Raw genomic sequence first — 16,890 nt, forward strand, 5'->3', positions numbered from 1 at the left:
CGATCTGTGAGTGTGTCCCCTCACTAGATCACCCAGAACCGAAATGTCTGTGTGTCTGTTGTATGGCTCCTGGAAGAGCAGACACTGACTAGGTCGGAGTCCAGATAAGCGGTCAGATGCTCCTAGAAGATGCCCACCCGAAAGGCCAAGACTTCTGAAAATAGCCATCTGCCTGTAGGTTCCTATGTCCATATTTAAGTGTCTTAATAGATAACCTGATTTTCCAATGTTCTGGGCATGCAGCAGCTCCTTCTGACTTCAGTTGGAGATGCTGGGTGCTCATCATGTTTGAAAATCAGTTTTTTTTAGCAACCATGGTGAGGATCAAGGAATTGGATTTTCAAAGGCACCTATGGTAGTTAAGGGCGCCACTCCCATTGAATTTCACCAAACTCTCATAGACTTTAAGGTCAGAAGGGACCATTATGATCATCTGGTCTGACCCCCTGCATGCTGCAGGCCACAAAACCCTTCCCTGGACTCTGCTGTTGAAGTCCCCAATCCTGTGTTTCAGTGACTTCAATCAGCAGAGACCCTCCTGCTAGTGATCCCTGCCCCATGCTGCGGAGGAAGGCAAAAAACCTCCAGGGCCTCTGCCAATCTACCCTGGAGGAAAATTCCTTCCCGACCCCAAATATGGCGATCAGTAAGACCCCGAGCATGTAGGCAAGAGTCTCCAGCCTGACCCCTGTTAGCCATTATACTATTTACCTGCCATTGCTTGGTTTTCCTTGGCTACTATGTTTTACCATTAAACCATTCCCTCCATAAACTTATCTAACTTAATCTTAAAACCAGACAGGTCCGTCGCCCCCACCGTTTCCCTCGGAAGGCCGTTCCAATATTTCACCCCTCTGACGGTCAGAAACCTTCGTCTAATTTCAAGCCTGAACTTTCCCACGGCCAGTTTATATCCATTCGTTCTCGTGTCCACATTAGTACTAAGCTGGAATAATTCCTCTCCCTCCCTTGTATTTATCCCTCTGATATATTTAAAGATAGCAATCATATCCCCCCTCAGCCTTCGCTTTGTCAGACTAAACAACCCAAGCTCCTCTAGTCTCCTTTCATACGACAGGTTTTCCATTCCTCTGATCATCCTAGTAGCCCTTCTCTGCACTCTTTCCAGTTTAAGTTCATCTTTTTTAAACATGGGAGACCAGAACTGCACACAGTACTCCAAATGAGGTCTCACCAGCACCTTATACAATGGAAGCAGGACCTCCTTATCCCTACTAGATATACCTCGCCTAATGCATCCCAAGACCGCATTGGCTTTTTTCACCGCCACATCACATTGTCAACTCATAGTCATCCTGCGGTCTACAAGGACCTCTAAGTCCTTCTCCTCTTCCGTTACTTCTAACCAATGCGTCCCCATCTTGTAACTAAAATTGTTATTAGTCATCCCCAAGTGCATCACCTTACACTTTTCACTATTAAATTTCATCCTATTTCTGATACTCCAATTCACAAGCTCATTCAAGTCTCCCTGCAGAATATCCCTATCCTCCTCCGAATTGGCAACGCCTCCCACCTTCGTATCATCCGCAAACTTTATCAGCCCACTCCTGCAATCGGTTCTGAGGTCAGTTATAAATAGATTAAATAAAATGGGTCCCAAAACCGAACCTTGAGGCACTCCACTAGTAACCTCCCTCCAACCTGACAGTTCACCTTTTAATACCACCCGCTGCATTCTCCCCAGTAACCAATTCCTTATCCACCTCTGGATTTTCATATCGATCCCCATGTTTTCCAGTTTAACCAGTAATTCCTCATGGGGTACAGTATCAAATGCTTTACTGAAATCCAGGTATATTAGGTCCACCGCATTTCCCTTATCTAATAAGTCCATTACTTTCTCAAAGAAGGAGATCAGATTCGTTTGGCACGATCTGCCCTTCGTAAAACCATGTTGTAAATTATCGCACTTGCCATTAACCTCAAGGTCCTCAACTCTCTTGGCCTCCTTTCAAAATCTCAGCCAAAGAGAAGAACTTCACGTCCCGTGTCTGAAAGCCTGATCCGGAGTATAAAAGGGGACTGGTTTGTGTAGTGATATGGAGGCTCCAATCAGATCCCTTCTGCATTGGCTCTTGTGAAAAATCTCTCCAAAGTTTAATGAGACTTTACCCTGAGTTTAATTTCTGTGGGTGAAGACACAATTTGATGGCTGAGAATTATAGCGCTGGGAATTCAGTAGGCACGTGCTAGAGTGTGGGCCCAAGAAAGGGGGTGGCTGTTCGAACGGCAGGGAAGGCATTCCACAACTCTATACGCAGGGAAGATCACAATCGCTACAGCGTAGAACTCCCAATGGTCAAACCAGTACACAAGGGGATCCAGGAAATGGCAGAATAACTCAAGGGGTTTTATGTGCATCTAGGTCTGCCCCCTTTGCTCCATAGTCCTGTGCTCAGCCTCCAGCGCCGGCCCACTGCAACCCAGAAAGCTGAAGAAACAGCTGCTCTGCCCAACCAAGGTGGGGAGACAGACTGGTGCAGGGAAGGCATTCCACTGTGTCCCATCCCCTCCATACACACATACGGGCCTCCCTGTGCTGCAGGACTCTCTTCCCAGTGGTCCCCCTTCCGTGGGCCTTAGGGCACATGGTCTCTGTTCATCTTGTTCGCTGGCCTCCACAGCAGAACCAGCGACTTGCACATCCTGACAGCTGCCAAAGCTCCCTGAAGACTTGCATTAACTTCAGTGGGCTTTGGCTCAGGCCTTTACTGGCTTAGCTCATCGTGCCGTCAGTAATTCCCAAGCGTCTGCTGCTGTACACAGGAGTGGGTCACCTGTGCTACAGCATTCCAGAGCTGCTGGAGAGGAGACCTGCTGAATAATGGACCTTGTGGCTTCACTGGTCTGTAAGAGGTTGTCTTAAGATGCTCCTGGAAACACCAAGTGGAACTGCTAATTTCCCTCAGTAACGGGCAAACCTATTACCTGCGTAGCAGGCCAACTCCTCAGCAACACTAAATCCATATCAATTATTCTGTTGAGCGCCATGAAGATTTTAGAACAGCTGAGGATCACTTATGCAGCAACAGTATTGCATGGTTGCTACAATAAGCAAGCCACCAGCTCATGTCGAAGAGTGCCTTTAAACTTGCCTTTGTCAGAGTTGGGTTGCATTTGTAAATACGATCCAGCGCTTAATGGAAGGCAACTTCTATTTGCCTGCAGACAAAGCAGCTGGAGAAAACAGCAAGGTTCTTCATTTACTGAATATTTTTTCTTGCCCCAATTTTATTAGCGCTAATTTTTGGAGCGGGCTGTGACAAATCTTAAGCCTTAAATATAGAAGATGGAAAAATGGCTTTGTTCATCAAAGCTAAAGCTTTGATGCTAAACTGAAAACGGGACACCTTGATGTTGATTTAGGAGAATCTAGCCTCCGGGGCCTATCATAGCAGATATACGGAGTATAAGACACACTAATGTGAATAGTCATGTTTCTGAGCTTACTTATATTGCGTATACAGAAAAATACCCAAATTGGTAGTCAGCTACAGCCACCAGCGTTATGTGATTGATCATTGAGATTCCCCTTGTTGCTGTAAATCACTGGAAACACTGGGTGAGCTCCTCAGCTGGTGTAACCTGCCCTCTTGTAAGCACTTGAGTGGAGCTAGGCCAGTGCACCCCAGAGAATTAGGTCAAGTAGCTATTACAAAAGGTCTACAGAAATCTACAGGTTGCCTAGGTCTGTGCTGGAACTCCGTACAAATCTGTGCCCCGATCCTGCAGCGAAATGCATGCAGGCTGAATGCAGTCAGCAGGAGCTGCATGTGCCCATCCAGGCAGTTGGCACGATCACAGCCTTGATTGTTGACATATAAAACATTCAGAGATTTGATACTTGGAAGCAGGAAGCCAGAGTAAGTTAGGTAGACCTGCTAGGCGGGGGGGGAGGGAGCAGAGTTTGTGGAAAGTATCACTGAGGAGTTTTGACCAGCTCTAGTCTTACTTTTCCCTTCACAGGGAAAGACAAAACTGTGAGCCCACTCCATGAAACCCCATTAGCATGACCCTAGGAAGATCTCTGCCTGAGAGGGGGCAGGCATGTTATTTGAATGTAAAATGTCATACAAGTTCAGGCTCTGGTGTAATTCAACGCGTGTCGCACTCGTCGAATGAACTAGCTCCCTTAATACTACTACATCGCCACTGCTGCTAACCAAAATATTTGCTACCTCGTGGCTAGAGCATTCAGCTCCTTGGGTTGATTTGTTATTCCTATTATTGAGTGTCAAACTGATTAAGTCTAGGAAAGATTCCCTCTACTAAAACATGCAATGCTTAGGTTAATACATGGCAGTTTCAAGTGAGGGAATTCAGCTGTAGAAGATCCCACAGTAACCTGCATTGCACTTAGTGCAGATGGACTGCTACCCACAGAAATTACCAGGCACAGTTGCAGCCTTACTGGACCAGGTTATTTAAAAGTTTGCCTAAGCAGGAGACAAATGCCGTCAGAGGAAGTAGGACTGAATGAAGATGGACGAGAACAAGTATGTGGAGACAAAAGGGCTGCCTTTTTCAGAAGTTAGCAAGTGGAGTGCTAGACTTTCACAAGCCTGGCCGCATGTGAAGGAGCTGAACATGTGAAATCTGGACATAAACCTGCTTGGCTTTTATACTCTGGCCAGATGCTGCCTCATTGCTACTGCCCTAATTTATTCTTCTTAGCATGACGCACACACATGTGCGCAGACACACAGTCACACTATAATTTGCCAGTTACTGAAGTAGCTCTACAAGCCATGATTCAGGTGACAAATTACAGCTAGCATATGTATGGCTCTGCACTATATGACAGCTGTAAGAGTCTAAACTTGCTAGGATCAAGGAGGTTCCTGCCTCCTGAGATGACTGAGGCCTTGTCTATATTACCATGGTAAGGTGACCTAAGTTACGTGAATAACATAATTGGAGTCTATGTAGCTTAGGTCGACTTACTACGGTGTCTACACCGTGCTGCGTCAACAAGAGATGCTCTCCTGTCGACTTCCCTTACTCTTCTCAGGGAGGTGGAGTATAGGAGTCGACCAGAGTATGCTCTCCCTTCGATTTAGTGGGTCTTCACTAGACCCACTAAATCGACACCTGCTGCATTGATTGCAGCAGTGCTGATCTACCAGTAACTGTAGACATGGCCTAAGAATAATACATTTCAATCCAAAAGTTAACTCACAGTAAAGTGAGAACAGGGAAAAGCCTCTAACTGCATGCAAAGAAGAGTGGTTTTTTCCATTGAACTCTCAAGTTGTAGGTTAGCTCTCTGGTTTTTACTATTGCAAGTTTAAATTCAAATCCGTCCTGTTCAAGAGCATTTACAATACAGAAGTCAATGAAATATCCCAGGGCATTTGCTATGGCATGTTACATAGAGGCATGCCTATGTTGGCTCTGCACAGTGGGTGTGTGCCCTGTAATTTTGTCTGGATCGAGCAATTGATTGACACGGGGGTGGTTTGGATCTCTCTTTAAATGAAGTGGTGTCGAGACTGGCACAGGGCGAGGACATTAAAGGCCATGTCTGCCCTCCCGGTGAAACCGACACTGCTGTGACTGATGGAGCGGTGTTGATTTAGCTGGTCTGGTGAAGACACACTAAGTCGATCTGTACTCCACCACCCCAAGAGGTGGAAGCTATGTCGACAAGAGAGCATCTTCCGTTGATACAGCGCAGTGTAGACACCGCCATAAGTCAACCTAAGTCACATCAACTTCAGTTACGTAAAGCGTTAGCGTAGGCTAGCCCTTAGTTTTGGGGATACCGAGCCCCAGCTTACAGCTGTCTGGGTTGAATTTCACCCATTGGAAAGATCTTTACTGAAGGGGAAAATAGGTAACTTTTAAATACACAGGCCAGCCTTCCTAGAACTGTTAGCAAACCTGGAAGCCTTTAAAATAACAAGCCAAGCTAAAATTTCAATTGTTACCAATTTATTATTATTATTTTTTTTTTTATAAAAAATGGTAGCAATGTAGAATACAGCAACATTTTCTGCTTCCACACACGCAAACTGTGAACATTCCAAGCAATGTGTACGTTTCAGGGAGGCTAGACAATAGCATGGACCAGAGGGTTACTGAACACAGGAAGATTTTTAAAAAGATTAAAAATTAGATATCAATAGTGTCTTCTTAATATTGCTTTCATTATTGAAGACTGACAAAACACTCTACAGCAAAGGTTAAAAAACAGAAAACCAAAAGGCTGCTACAACACTGCCATACAGTCAAATCATCATACTTCAATAGTTGCATACTTGATAGCAGCATTTTTTCCCACTGAACCATGTGAAACTACATGTAAGAAAATAAAGCAAAAAAAAAAAAAAAAAAAAAAAATGATGGCAGTTATCCAGCAATATTTTAAAAACCTAGGAGGAAGTCACTAGAAGTAGATGAACACTTATTGAAAATGAACCAATATCTACATTCTTAACTGTTTCCCATTCTCCAATAAAAATGTCAACTCAAATATCAACTTTGTGCATTTTTTCTTTTGGCTGATTGAGTTTTTCCAGTTCGTAGTTTACTGCATGCTTGGAACAAAGAGGGTCATTGTAAAACCTTCTACACAACAAACTTTAAGTAGACAGCTGAAAATAAAGTGTACTACTTGTAAACACACAAAAAAAAAATACAAGCTTTGTTGTTTTGTTTCAAATGACCACTGGTTCCAGATGGATTATCTTCTATATCTGCCTCTTTCCCCCCTGTCTCTGTCCCGCTCACAAATTCTCTCTCTCTCCCTTTCCCGATCCCGTCCCCGTTCTCTGTCTCTCCTGTTGTCTCTGGGACGATCGCGTTCCCTCTCCCGCTCTCTCTCTCGAGGTCTGCTTCTCCGGCCACTGACCACTGCTTGTGTGCGACGCAGAAAGTCGTCTACTCTCATATCGTAGTCGTGCTGTGAAAGAGAAGGACAAGGCTATTTATTTAATTGCCCAAAGTCCCAACACTTCACCCATCCACTACTAGGGCTTTTTGGAAAGCCAGGATCAAAGGCAGCTGATAAGAAACTTTAGCATAAACTTTTTCATAGCAACGGCACAAGTTTCCTCCCCTCTCCAGACAAGCTACAGATACCAAAAAAATCCTTCCCGATTTGGACTGAATTTCAACCAGGGAAGTGTACACATTGACAGCTGGAAGCCTTCCACAAACTTGGGCCAAGAAATGGTGGGACTTGTGCTCTTAAGTCCCTCAGGGGGATTTTCAAAAGCACCCACAGCCTTGATTTAGGTCACTGAGGTGCCGGATTTCAAAAATACATTTAGGAGCCCAGGAGTGTAAGGCCAAGATTTTCAGAAATAAGAAACCTCCTGTATGCTTAGGCTTCTAACAACCCCCGAATTCCCCCCATTCCTACTTCAGCCGGTCTGTATGATTTGCCCCTTCCCCTTTGCTTTCATGTACACTTACTACTCGCTTGTCTCGGTATCTTGCTTCGTGGGGTACGGGGTGGTGTCCTGAGTATGGAGGGTGGGCCTGAGGTGGAGGAGCATGGTGCTGATAATAAGGGTGATGTGGAGGCTGTTCCATAGCTGGATAGGGTGGCTATAAGGAAATTAAAGGATGTTTGTTGAACACTCCAAGATACAGAGCAAATCATCCTTAACGTTAGGATTACAAGGACAAGTTACCTGCCACTCTGAAGGAAAACAAATACAACATTTAAATATATTCTCCTCTGCAGGTGGACTATGGTTTAAAACATTATCTTGCATATGGAGTGGACAGCAGGACACTGCGTAGATTCCAACCAGATCTTCTCACTGAACTTCAGCTACCAGCATTTATTTAAAACTATATCCCAAAAGCACTAAGATTCTCTCTCTCTGTCAGTCATGAAAATGAGCAATACTGTGAACACTTCAGCTTTCATTAGTTCACTAGGTGTTGTATTGGCTACCTCAGATAGGAGTCATGCAGACAAGCATATACTGGGCTGAGGGAGATTTCAAGGCCAAAGCACCTGTTGTTCTGCTGAGTTTTATTAGGATATTCACATTTTGAATGAAAGGCCTATTCCACAAGATAAAAATAGGCTGCCAAAAAGCCAGAAGCTAAACTAATCTTAAAAAAAAAAAAAAAACACACCAGGCAATTTGGCTATTCTCCATGTCCCCTCAACTTGTCTTACTTCCACTCCCTGCATCAGCTAGGCCATTCTCCCGTAAATAGTCACCACAGTGTTTTGCTTGCCATAGTGGTTCCAAATTGAACTGCTTGGGAGGGCTGGATTCTAGTGTAAATGCGTATTTAGCCAACCTGTAGAGACAGGCTGGGTAGAAGGATGGACAGATGGGTCAGAGAACTGAGCTCTTCCCTTCCTGCAGTCTGATAGCCCCATTTGTTTGGGTATTTTTGTGCACACAGACTTTTTGTTTGCTTCATCCAAGAGTGAGAAGCCATGGGGGCATCTTTGCTGCTGACAAACCATCTGACAATTCCCAAGTACAAGAGTCACAGCAGAGATCATGCTATAAATATGCAACTGATATTGAGAAATAACTGCACAGTGATTATCCAACTCCAGACACAGCCAGAATGCAGGGAATTGGGTAACTGAGAATTGCCCTCCTATTGACAGAGAACCCCATCTCAGTAGAACAAAGATAACGCCTGGTACATTATCATGCACTCAGTGTATGAATAATAGTTTGCTGGTATGTTTATTCAACTGAATACACAAAGGAACCAAAAAGCCAGTGCCCCAGAGCAGCATCCTAACCAGGACCATGCTAAATATACTCCAGTGCTCCCTAGACACTTCACTGCCAATGCCAGACAACTCTCACACTCAGAGACCCCTCAGTGGCCAGTTTCCCTCCTGCTATATTCTGTATTCCTACTCAACCTTCAAGTATTGATGGATTATTGATCTGATCACATCTGTTATAGTGCATTGTACGGAGAGTTCTTGGTTTGTTTTTGTTTTAGGAGAACAAATTTCCTCACTTTTTTATGCATTCAAACTAAGCTGGATTCCTATGTCCTAGTACATATTAGGTTGTCAAGACAGCTTCAAGAAACAAACATATTGTTTGATCACCGTATCTTGACATTACCTACTGTAATTTACCCCATTCAATTTTGTTTTCCTGCAACACTTCATAATTTAGAGTACACAGCAGAAGTACCTGGCACCTTCCTAAAGAGAGTATGAAGGCCGAGAACAGTTCAGAAAGAGTGGGCACATCCACAGGGTAACGTGGGGGGTTATTTTGAATTAGAAAATGAAGCTGAACAAGACACAAACCATTCCTTGCCATGGTGGCGGTGGTCCCATACTGTGGAATTCCCTCACGTAATCATTGTAGGACTACAATGAAAGAGAACAACATGAACTTTTGATAACAACTTTGGAAGTGCAAGAAATTACGTTAAAAATAAATGAGTCAACCTACCCCATTTAAAAACACATCTCGGCGAACTCCTGAAAATCGTCTGTTGGGAATAAGATTTGTAAAACTCAATCCAGGCGACTGATATTAACAAGTTACCAGGACATAAAAATGAACAACATGAACACATCTTACCTGTCTACTTCTTGATACCTGGGATCCTTTATATACCCTGTTCAAACATCAAGCAGTGTTATCAATCAAATTTACCATTTCACCATAACAATCCTAAATTACAGTCGTTCGCATCCACCCTTCCTCTGCAACAACCTCCTCTTAAAAGGTATGTTCTTGTATGTACTGCTGTTCTTATCTCATTTCAGAAGCGCTTGCAAAGTAATTTCTACAGACTTACTGCATGTCTTTGATGGGTAAAGTAATGGCATACAGAAAAGGGCATTCCAATGTTAAAGAATGGATAAATACACTCTGGTGAGCTTGCATGCAGTACAAAACAAATTGGGAAAGGGATATTTGTGCAGACAAAGACTAGACTGAATTGCTTGGCAATGCTCATGCACTTGACTATTGGCATGTATTGATTAACTGGTCAAGATTTCTACCTATTAACTGCATGTCCAATAGACAGGGTTAATCTGGACAGCTGTATGTATGAGATATTAAAAATTGGGTCAAAATTTACAACGGATGATGATGGCACTAGTATAGTCTTAAGAAGAAGAGAGCAATTGGCACCTCTTGCTTTAAGCAGTTCAGCAAAAAGCATTTGTAAAAGGTGGGAGGAATCAGAACGACGTAAAGCATTTTTGCAGTGCTATAGAAGTGGGTTTTTTACTTTAATTCTCAGCTGTAAATAATGCTCTTGGAAGTTTGACTAATGATGACAGCACTCTATTAAAGTAACTCTTCTTTGAAGAAATCAGCCTCTGAAGTCTATTCAAACTGGACACTGAAATATAAGCAGGCTTTTAAGGTTTAGAAATCTACTACGGAAATAATGCATTACACGCAGAAGTGCACCTTCCATTAAGACTCCCTAGACTGAAGTCTGTCCTGTCCAGACACTGCCTTTTTCAGCACCAAAGGTACACTGGTGATACTGCAATCTGTGGCTGTTGCATTTACGCTGCTGGAAAAGCTATTTTATTTCTGAAGCCCTTAACTTTTCCAGCTGAAACTCCTCCCCACCCTGCCAGTGGACCGCCCTTGAAAACAGCATGAGGACACTCTGACCTGCTTCAGATCAAGTTTTTAAAAGTTTCTCTGAAAACAAAATGGGAACTTCTAGTATCATCCCACACATGACTTAAGGGTCATGGGATCCCAGTTGTGAATCCCAGTTAAAAGTCTACAAAAAAAAGGGTACAAAAAGCTCTCAATTCATTGCAAATAAACGCTTGTCAATTACCAATTTAAATTTGAAACCAATATAAAGATTATGGAAAAAAGTTAACATAGGTCTATCATGGCCTACTTTTGTAGCTATATACATTCAAAGTGGTACTTTGATAGGTCACCTTCATGATTAACTTTCAGGTTACGGTTTACGGGCAAGAAAGGCGCTGCTCATAGAAATGAAACACTCCCACCATTTAGGAAGCAATGGAGTTTGAAGTGGCTATTTTAACTGTCTGGGTTACCACCTAATATAAGCGGGGTGGTCCGATTACTTTAAGACTACTGAAGAATTTACACTAAATTTAAGGTGGGATTTTCAAGAGGGCTCAGCACTGGCCTAACTCGGCTCCCAGTGAAACAAGTGGGAGATTTACCATCAACTTAAATGAGAGGAGAGGTAAGCAATGCTGAACACTTTTGAAAAATCCCATTCTAAATCCTAGTCACATATTAAAAGCTCATTAGGCCTGTATGAATTCAAAATTCCATCACAAAAATGCAAATACTTTTACATTTGTGCACATGAGATATTAACCTGGTCTTTGGTGAAACTCAGGGGGATAGTCAATCCTTGGTTTCTTTCTGCTGTTATGAATATCATAATCCTCTGGTCGACGCCTATACAAATTAGACATTAGAGATTAAACAAGGTTGTTTGGCGTGTTCTTCACAGCAGCATCCCCTCACAGAACAAAATCACCATGAGCTGGCCAGGATCTCTGTTTAGAGTCATTCGGAACTCAGTCAGTTTTGCATATGTTTCACAGTCAAGAGTTTATAAATTTAAGCTTTAAAGTTTAACTTCAAATCATCAGAAGCCCTATTCTGTGCTAGATTAATACACTTGATTATCGCTTTATAGTTATAAACAGACTTTGGCAGTAAGAGAGGAACTTGATCCAACCATAGCTTAATATCCAAAGAGAATATTTAACCAGCTGATCTAAAACAATCTCTTAACTTACGCTTTAACATTATACTTTCCATCTTAATTTAACCTAAAAGAATTAGACAAAAAAAGAGACTTAGTAAATCTGATTAATCAGTCAAATCTAAATATAGTTGCCTCATTTGCAAAGTGTTTTATCCATTTTACATGGACACATTTTTGCTAAAATGTTAGCCACAGGGCAGACAAAACTTTTGTAAAATAAAAGCCTCTTTCCAGGTACATTTAAAAATAAAAGTGTGCATGATTTGCACACATGCCTCTTTCACCATCAGCTATCTAACATGATTGGGCTAGAAGTATTTTTGGATTGTCACTGACTAATGACTAAATGACTAGTTTAACCTCAGTTCCTTCCAAGGAAGGATTCATTCTAAAAACTCTGAAGCATCCTAACTGAAATAATTAGAGCTCTTCTCTAAAGAGGACTGCTCTGTTGCTGATATGAAGCATTAAAAAAATCTGCAAGAACTTCACTCATGCTGGGGGAACCCATTTTAAAAGCAGCTCCATTCCAGTTATGGGCTTGAGTTAGTTCTTCAATAGACTTCTGCTGGTCAGTAGTGCCCCTCCACCAAGAAAATATACAGCATTACAATGGCCAATCACTTTTTAGTATTAGATTGTTTAAAACATTCTGCTAAAAATGAATTTTCCAGCAACAGGTACAGTTCCCTTGATAAAGGATTCAAATTAAAGTTCCTTCAAATCAGTTAACCATTTTGCAAACGATACCAGCTGTTAATAGCTCTACTAATTGACCTGTTTCCATAACAATCATTTCTCCTCCCCCCTCCCACTTTCTAGTTTTTAAAAGCCCACTTTACCCAGTATCAAGTTTGGTTTTAAATGAAAGCAGATTCTTCACCCTCTGAGCAAAAAACCCAAAAACCAAAGCAGTTGCATCTACAGCAAAATCAGATTAAGAAAAATAAAAGCTGGTGTAAAGAATAAACATACCGCTTTCTTGTAGTTTTGAGAGTGCATTTACGACCGGTATAAAACATGATAGTAACAGTTCATATAGTAGTCCAACTACTGACTTTAAGCTGTAAGCCACATACATAAATGGAGGCCCTGGCAGGCTTGAGAAGGTGTGGTGGTGTTATATGTATAGTTTGCAGTCCATTGCAAAACCTTCACTTGTAAATACTTTATTGCACTGGAAACCTCTTAGCTTAACTTCAAAAGCCATCTTGGTGCTCAGTCCTTTAAAGCCCAAAATATGGGGGCGCTGCCAGGTTTCCTCCTACCTACTCGTTACAGTGTCCTTTTTAAGCTCAAGGAAATGGGGACTCTTGTTGGGTATCTGTACCTACCACAGCATGTTTCCGCAAAGAGGAAACTTAACCAAAGGTTTCAGCCCAAACCATACAGTCTTTAGCAGGAAAAAAAAACTTTAGATTTATCTGTAAGCAAAGTGGCTACACACAGGGAAAAGGTGTTTGGTAGAAGGGCTTATATCAGTTCTTTGCAAAGACTTCTCCAATTCTGTAACAAGTTATACCCCCTTTTCCTGGTAAATGCTGTTAAGTTCATAAAGCAGTGATCAATAACCATGTCGATCCTCTAAAAACACTTTAAAGTCCACAGGTACTGCCAACATCTGGAAAGGTTGTATATATAGACACAGCAACAGCCATTCTTTTTGGTTTGTTGCCGGGTCTCCAAGGGCCACTCGATCCCCTTTGGAAAGAACCTACTGTTTTCAGAAGCTCAGCAAGATGTGTGAATTCAGTGGTTACATGTTAGAGAATATTTGGCAATGGGGTTAACACATCACGGTGATACAATTTGAAATAGTCCCAATAATGCTCCTCTTGAATATCAAAATTATTTAAATATTTTATCCTCAAAATGAGGCGGCATCTTCTGCAAAATTATAAGTGATCCTTATAAAAGTCCCATATTTCATAAGGCTTATCCAGAGACACACCTGAAAGAAAAGGCTTTTACAAGATATTAACATATTTTGGCATATAAAGACTTCCTCTTCCTCCATCTAGCCTGCTCATAATAAATCCAAGCTTACCTATGGCTGACATTACATGTTGTGTTATCTGTATAAAAGATCTAGTCTAAACTAGAGAGCTTTATTTATTTAAGAACTATTTTTCTGCAAAAGCAAAGATCCCCATTTTCCTCTTGAAATATGACAGATCGGGGGACAATGTGAAATCCTCAATGAAGCCACAAACTCCTCCATGCAGCTTGATTTGAGGATTTTCTCTCTTCTTTATCGCAGGGAAAGCTTTTGATGAATCACATTCCTCCATCACGTTATTCTGATACATGTGCCTATTATCAGTCCAAAGAACGTTTCTAACCTTCCCACGTCCCGGACTGGTTCTCGACGGGATGGACGTCCTCTTGATCGGGGCTGTGAATGCATTCGTCGCTTGTGCCGCATTTTATGAATGACTTGATACAAGTCAATGCTTTCATCAGGAGGGAATAGGAGACAAAGCTGGGTTCCACATTCAAGCTCAATTTCCTAGAATTAGTTAGAAGTTAAACAGTGATTTACAAGCTGAAAACAGGGAACATCTCCCATTAATTACTTTCGCCAGGTACAGAAACACTTTGAAGAGGAGACTTCAATCCCACAAAATAATGAGCACAGTACAGTTTTATTAGCTTCAATGCTTTGGGGGATATTTAGCATCATCATAAAATACCCCTATGCTGGGGACACAATACCTTCCTAACAGACATTCGGGTCTGCTTCATTTCATTATTGTTTAAAGTTGAAAGAGTTTTTTGTAATCACATAAAATTAAGGAAAATAATCACCACGTACCTTAATCAGTTTACACTGTAGTCTGGAATATATGGATGATAATCCCACAAGCATGGTGAAGCAGATTTATTTTCAAGAATTAAATGTTATCCAAACTCAGTGAAAGAGCCACAAGTAGTTTGTGAAAGTGAGGTTTAATTTGTGTAATTACTGTATAATATGTTTCTAGCGTATAAGGCAATTTGTTACAGCTAACTTAATGCATACATTTTAATTACACGTTACCTGAATATACGGGAATATTCTCTCCAAAGGTTCAGCAATTTCATATAATCATTTTAAAAAGGGATTGACTGCAATTCTACCGACAGTTAGGTGGACAGAAAATATTTTTGTTTTAAACATTTGTTTAGCCATTTAAAGGGCAACTGTCAAAAGAATCAGATACAATTCCTTTAAACAGTATTACTAATTTTAAAAAGCACAGTCTGATTTGCAATGTCCATTTGCTTTTTGTAAATTATTAATTTTGAACAGTAAAGTCAGATAGATAGTTCTACTGCCTCGAGAGTCACTTTTACTTTGTTCCTATGTACAAGATGAATTGTGTTTGGATCTACTACACTGCAGGGGAATATTTAACCCCCATCCTCCTTCAAAACAAACCAACAAAAATTGTTTTTTAAATAAATAAAAACCATTCATGTTGATTTTGTAAGAGTGTTTTTAAATAAAGCCCAAGTTACTGGAGTTGACAGTGTCCATTTCAGTGTATTCTTGAATATTTGGTAGAACTAAGAGGTACCAGCTTGCATTTTAAGGTGTGCCTATTGTAACGGTAGAATATGTGTCAGAAGAAACTTAATACATAAGGCAAACGCAGTGCAAAAGACAGAACTGAAAGCACCAGAACTTGTTCTAAACAGCGCAATACTCTACGACAAAGTGAAAGTTATACTACCACAAACTTAACATAAAATTTGTTACACTGCAACTCTGAAATGTTACAAAGTTTGTCAGCACCAACTGCTGCTAGTCACATTAGATCCAGACCAAAATTGCTGATAATTTGCTTAACCTAACTGCTACAAACTTACTTTTGCAATTCTGCTCCCTCTCCAGTACTATGAGAAATCAACCTTGCCCCACATATGCCCTTGTCAATGAAAGCTGTACTGCAAAGCTGAATAGTTATAAGCGCTTAAAAGTTATCACATCTTGAGTAAGTTTATCTAATCATGTCTTTTGTTTCACTTTATTATTAAAGACATTCATTAAAAAAAATTGACAAACCTGTCCGTCACGTCCAATCTTTACTGGTTTATGTTCATTCCAAGGATTGGTCAGGTGAGCAGATTTAGTGAAGGGTAATTCACGCCTAAATATGCAAGTGGGATCATTTATAGTTATTTTGTCTATTAGTTTAAAAACCGCACACAATAGGACATTACGTAGTGTAGAACCTCATTCATTTGCTCCACGACATGATCCTTTGTGAATTACTGACTTAAGAATCCATGCATTTAGACATCTGTAATTCAATATTATTATTTGGTTCAGTCTATACTAGTCTTTTTTAAACAAAAAGAAACAAAACAAAAACAAACCAACTACAAGCTTAGCACTGAGACCTCTCACTACAGCACTCCGCTAGTTCACCTCTGAGGTGAAGAGAGCATGTACTAATTTATAAATGCTGGTTAGCAGGGTGCCATTGTATAGATAAGACTATTAGTGCTGTGTGCTGCTAAATAACAGAAGTTCCAACTCTGACATACTGCCGCTTAAAATGCTCACGCATATAAATCTGGTAACGTTCGAGTTCTGGTAGGTACAATTCTCTAGAATTTTATCTGAGCCAAGTGGGAGTAGCATTACATCTTTGAGGATGCATTAGATTATTGGATAATCACTGGAGGAAATTTCCTACAAGTGCTACCTGAACTTGATGGTCTTGCTTGCTAATGTTTGTTTTATGTGCCCTTTTAGCAGGTGCATCCTATCACTTTACCTACGGTTTTACATCAGATATGCATAATTTATTCCATCCAAAAAGGAGCATCTATTCCTCCCGACCTGGCCTTCATTTTAACAAGTTTTGAGATAGCAGCATCTTTCATGTTTAGCCAGACCCCAGGGTACAAAACACTTCCCCCTTTGAGTTTTTATTCTGCTCTCCAGGGCTGAGAGTCCAGAACATTTCAAAGGAACACTTTGTTTTATAAAAGGAAGATTTTCAGATAACTGCAAACAAATGCATCTAATTTCAGTTTACTAGGCTACTGAAAAGAAAAGAAAAGAAAAAGAAGAAACGCTCAGTTAAAAATCCCTGTATAAAATGTTTAGGACGATGCAAACAAAAAGCATTTGCTATAGCAATCTCACTTATAGGAAGGGGTCCCAAACCCAGCTAT

The 16,890-nt window shown here is 41.1% G+C and overlaps 1 protein-coding gene across 2 annotated transcripts in view; it reads right to left on the reverse strand.

Annotated features, from left to right (window-relative positions):
- Nucleotides 1-5,941: 5,941 nt before the first annotated feature.
- The window catches only part of YTHDC1 (YTH N6-methyladenosine RNA binding protein C1), a 32,412-nt gene continuing 21,463 nt past the window's right edge, over nt 5,942-16,890 (reverse strand). For both annotated transcript variants that reach the window (XM_054029600.1, XM_054029601.1), the window contains 8 exons: nt 15,770-15,854; nt 14,064-14,230; nt 11,323-11,405; nt 9,564-9,600; nt 9,432-9,471; nt 9,284-9,346; nt 7,444-7,578; nt 5,942-6,928 (listed from right to left, as the gene is read on the reverse strand). In XM_054029600.1, coding sequence (XP_053885575.1) covers nt 6,710-6,928; nt 7,444-7,578; nt 9,284-9,346; nt 9,432-9,471; nt 9,564-9,600; nt 11,323-11,405; nt 14,064-14,230; nt 15,770-15,854 — 829 coding nt within the window. In that variant the 3' untranslated portion in view covers nt 5,942-6,709. The remainder of the gene's footprint in view (nt 6,929-7,443; nt 7,579-9,283; nt 9,347-9,431; nt 9,472-9,563; nt 9,601-11,322; nt 11,406-14,063; nt 14,231-15,769; nt 15,855-16,890) is intronic.

This window comes from Malaclemys terrapin, chromosome 5 (genome assembly GCF_027887155.1).
Source record: "Malaclemys terrapin pileata isolate rMalTer1 chromosome 5, rMalTer1.hap1, whole genome shotgun sequence".
NCBI lineage: Eukaryota > Metazoa > Chordata > Testudines > Emydidae > Malaclemys > Malaclemys terrapin.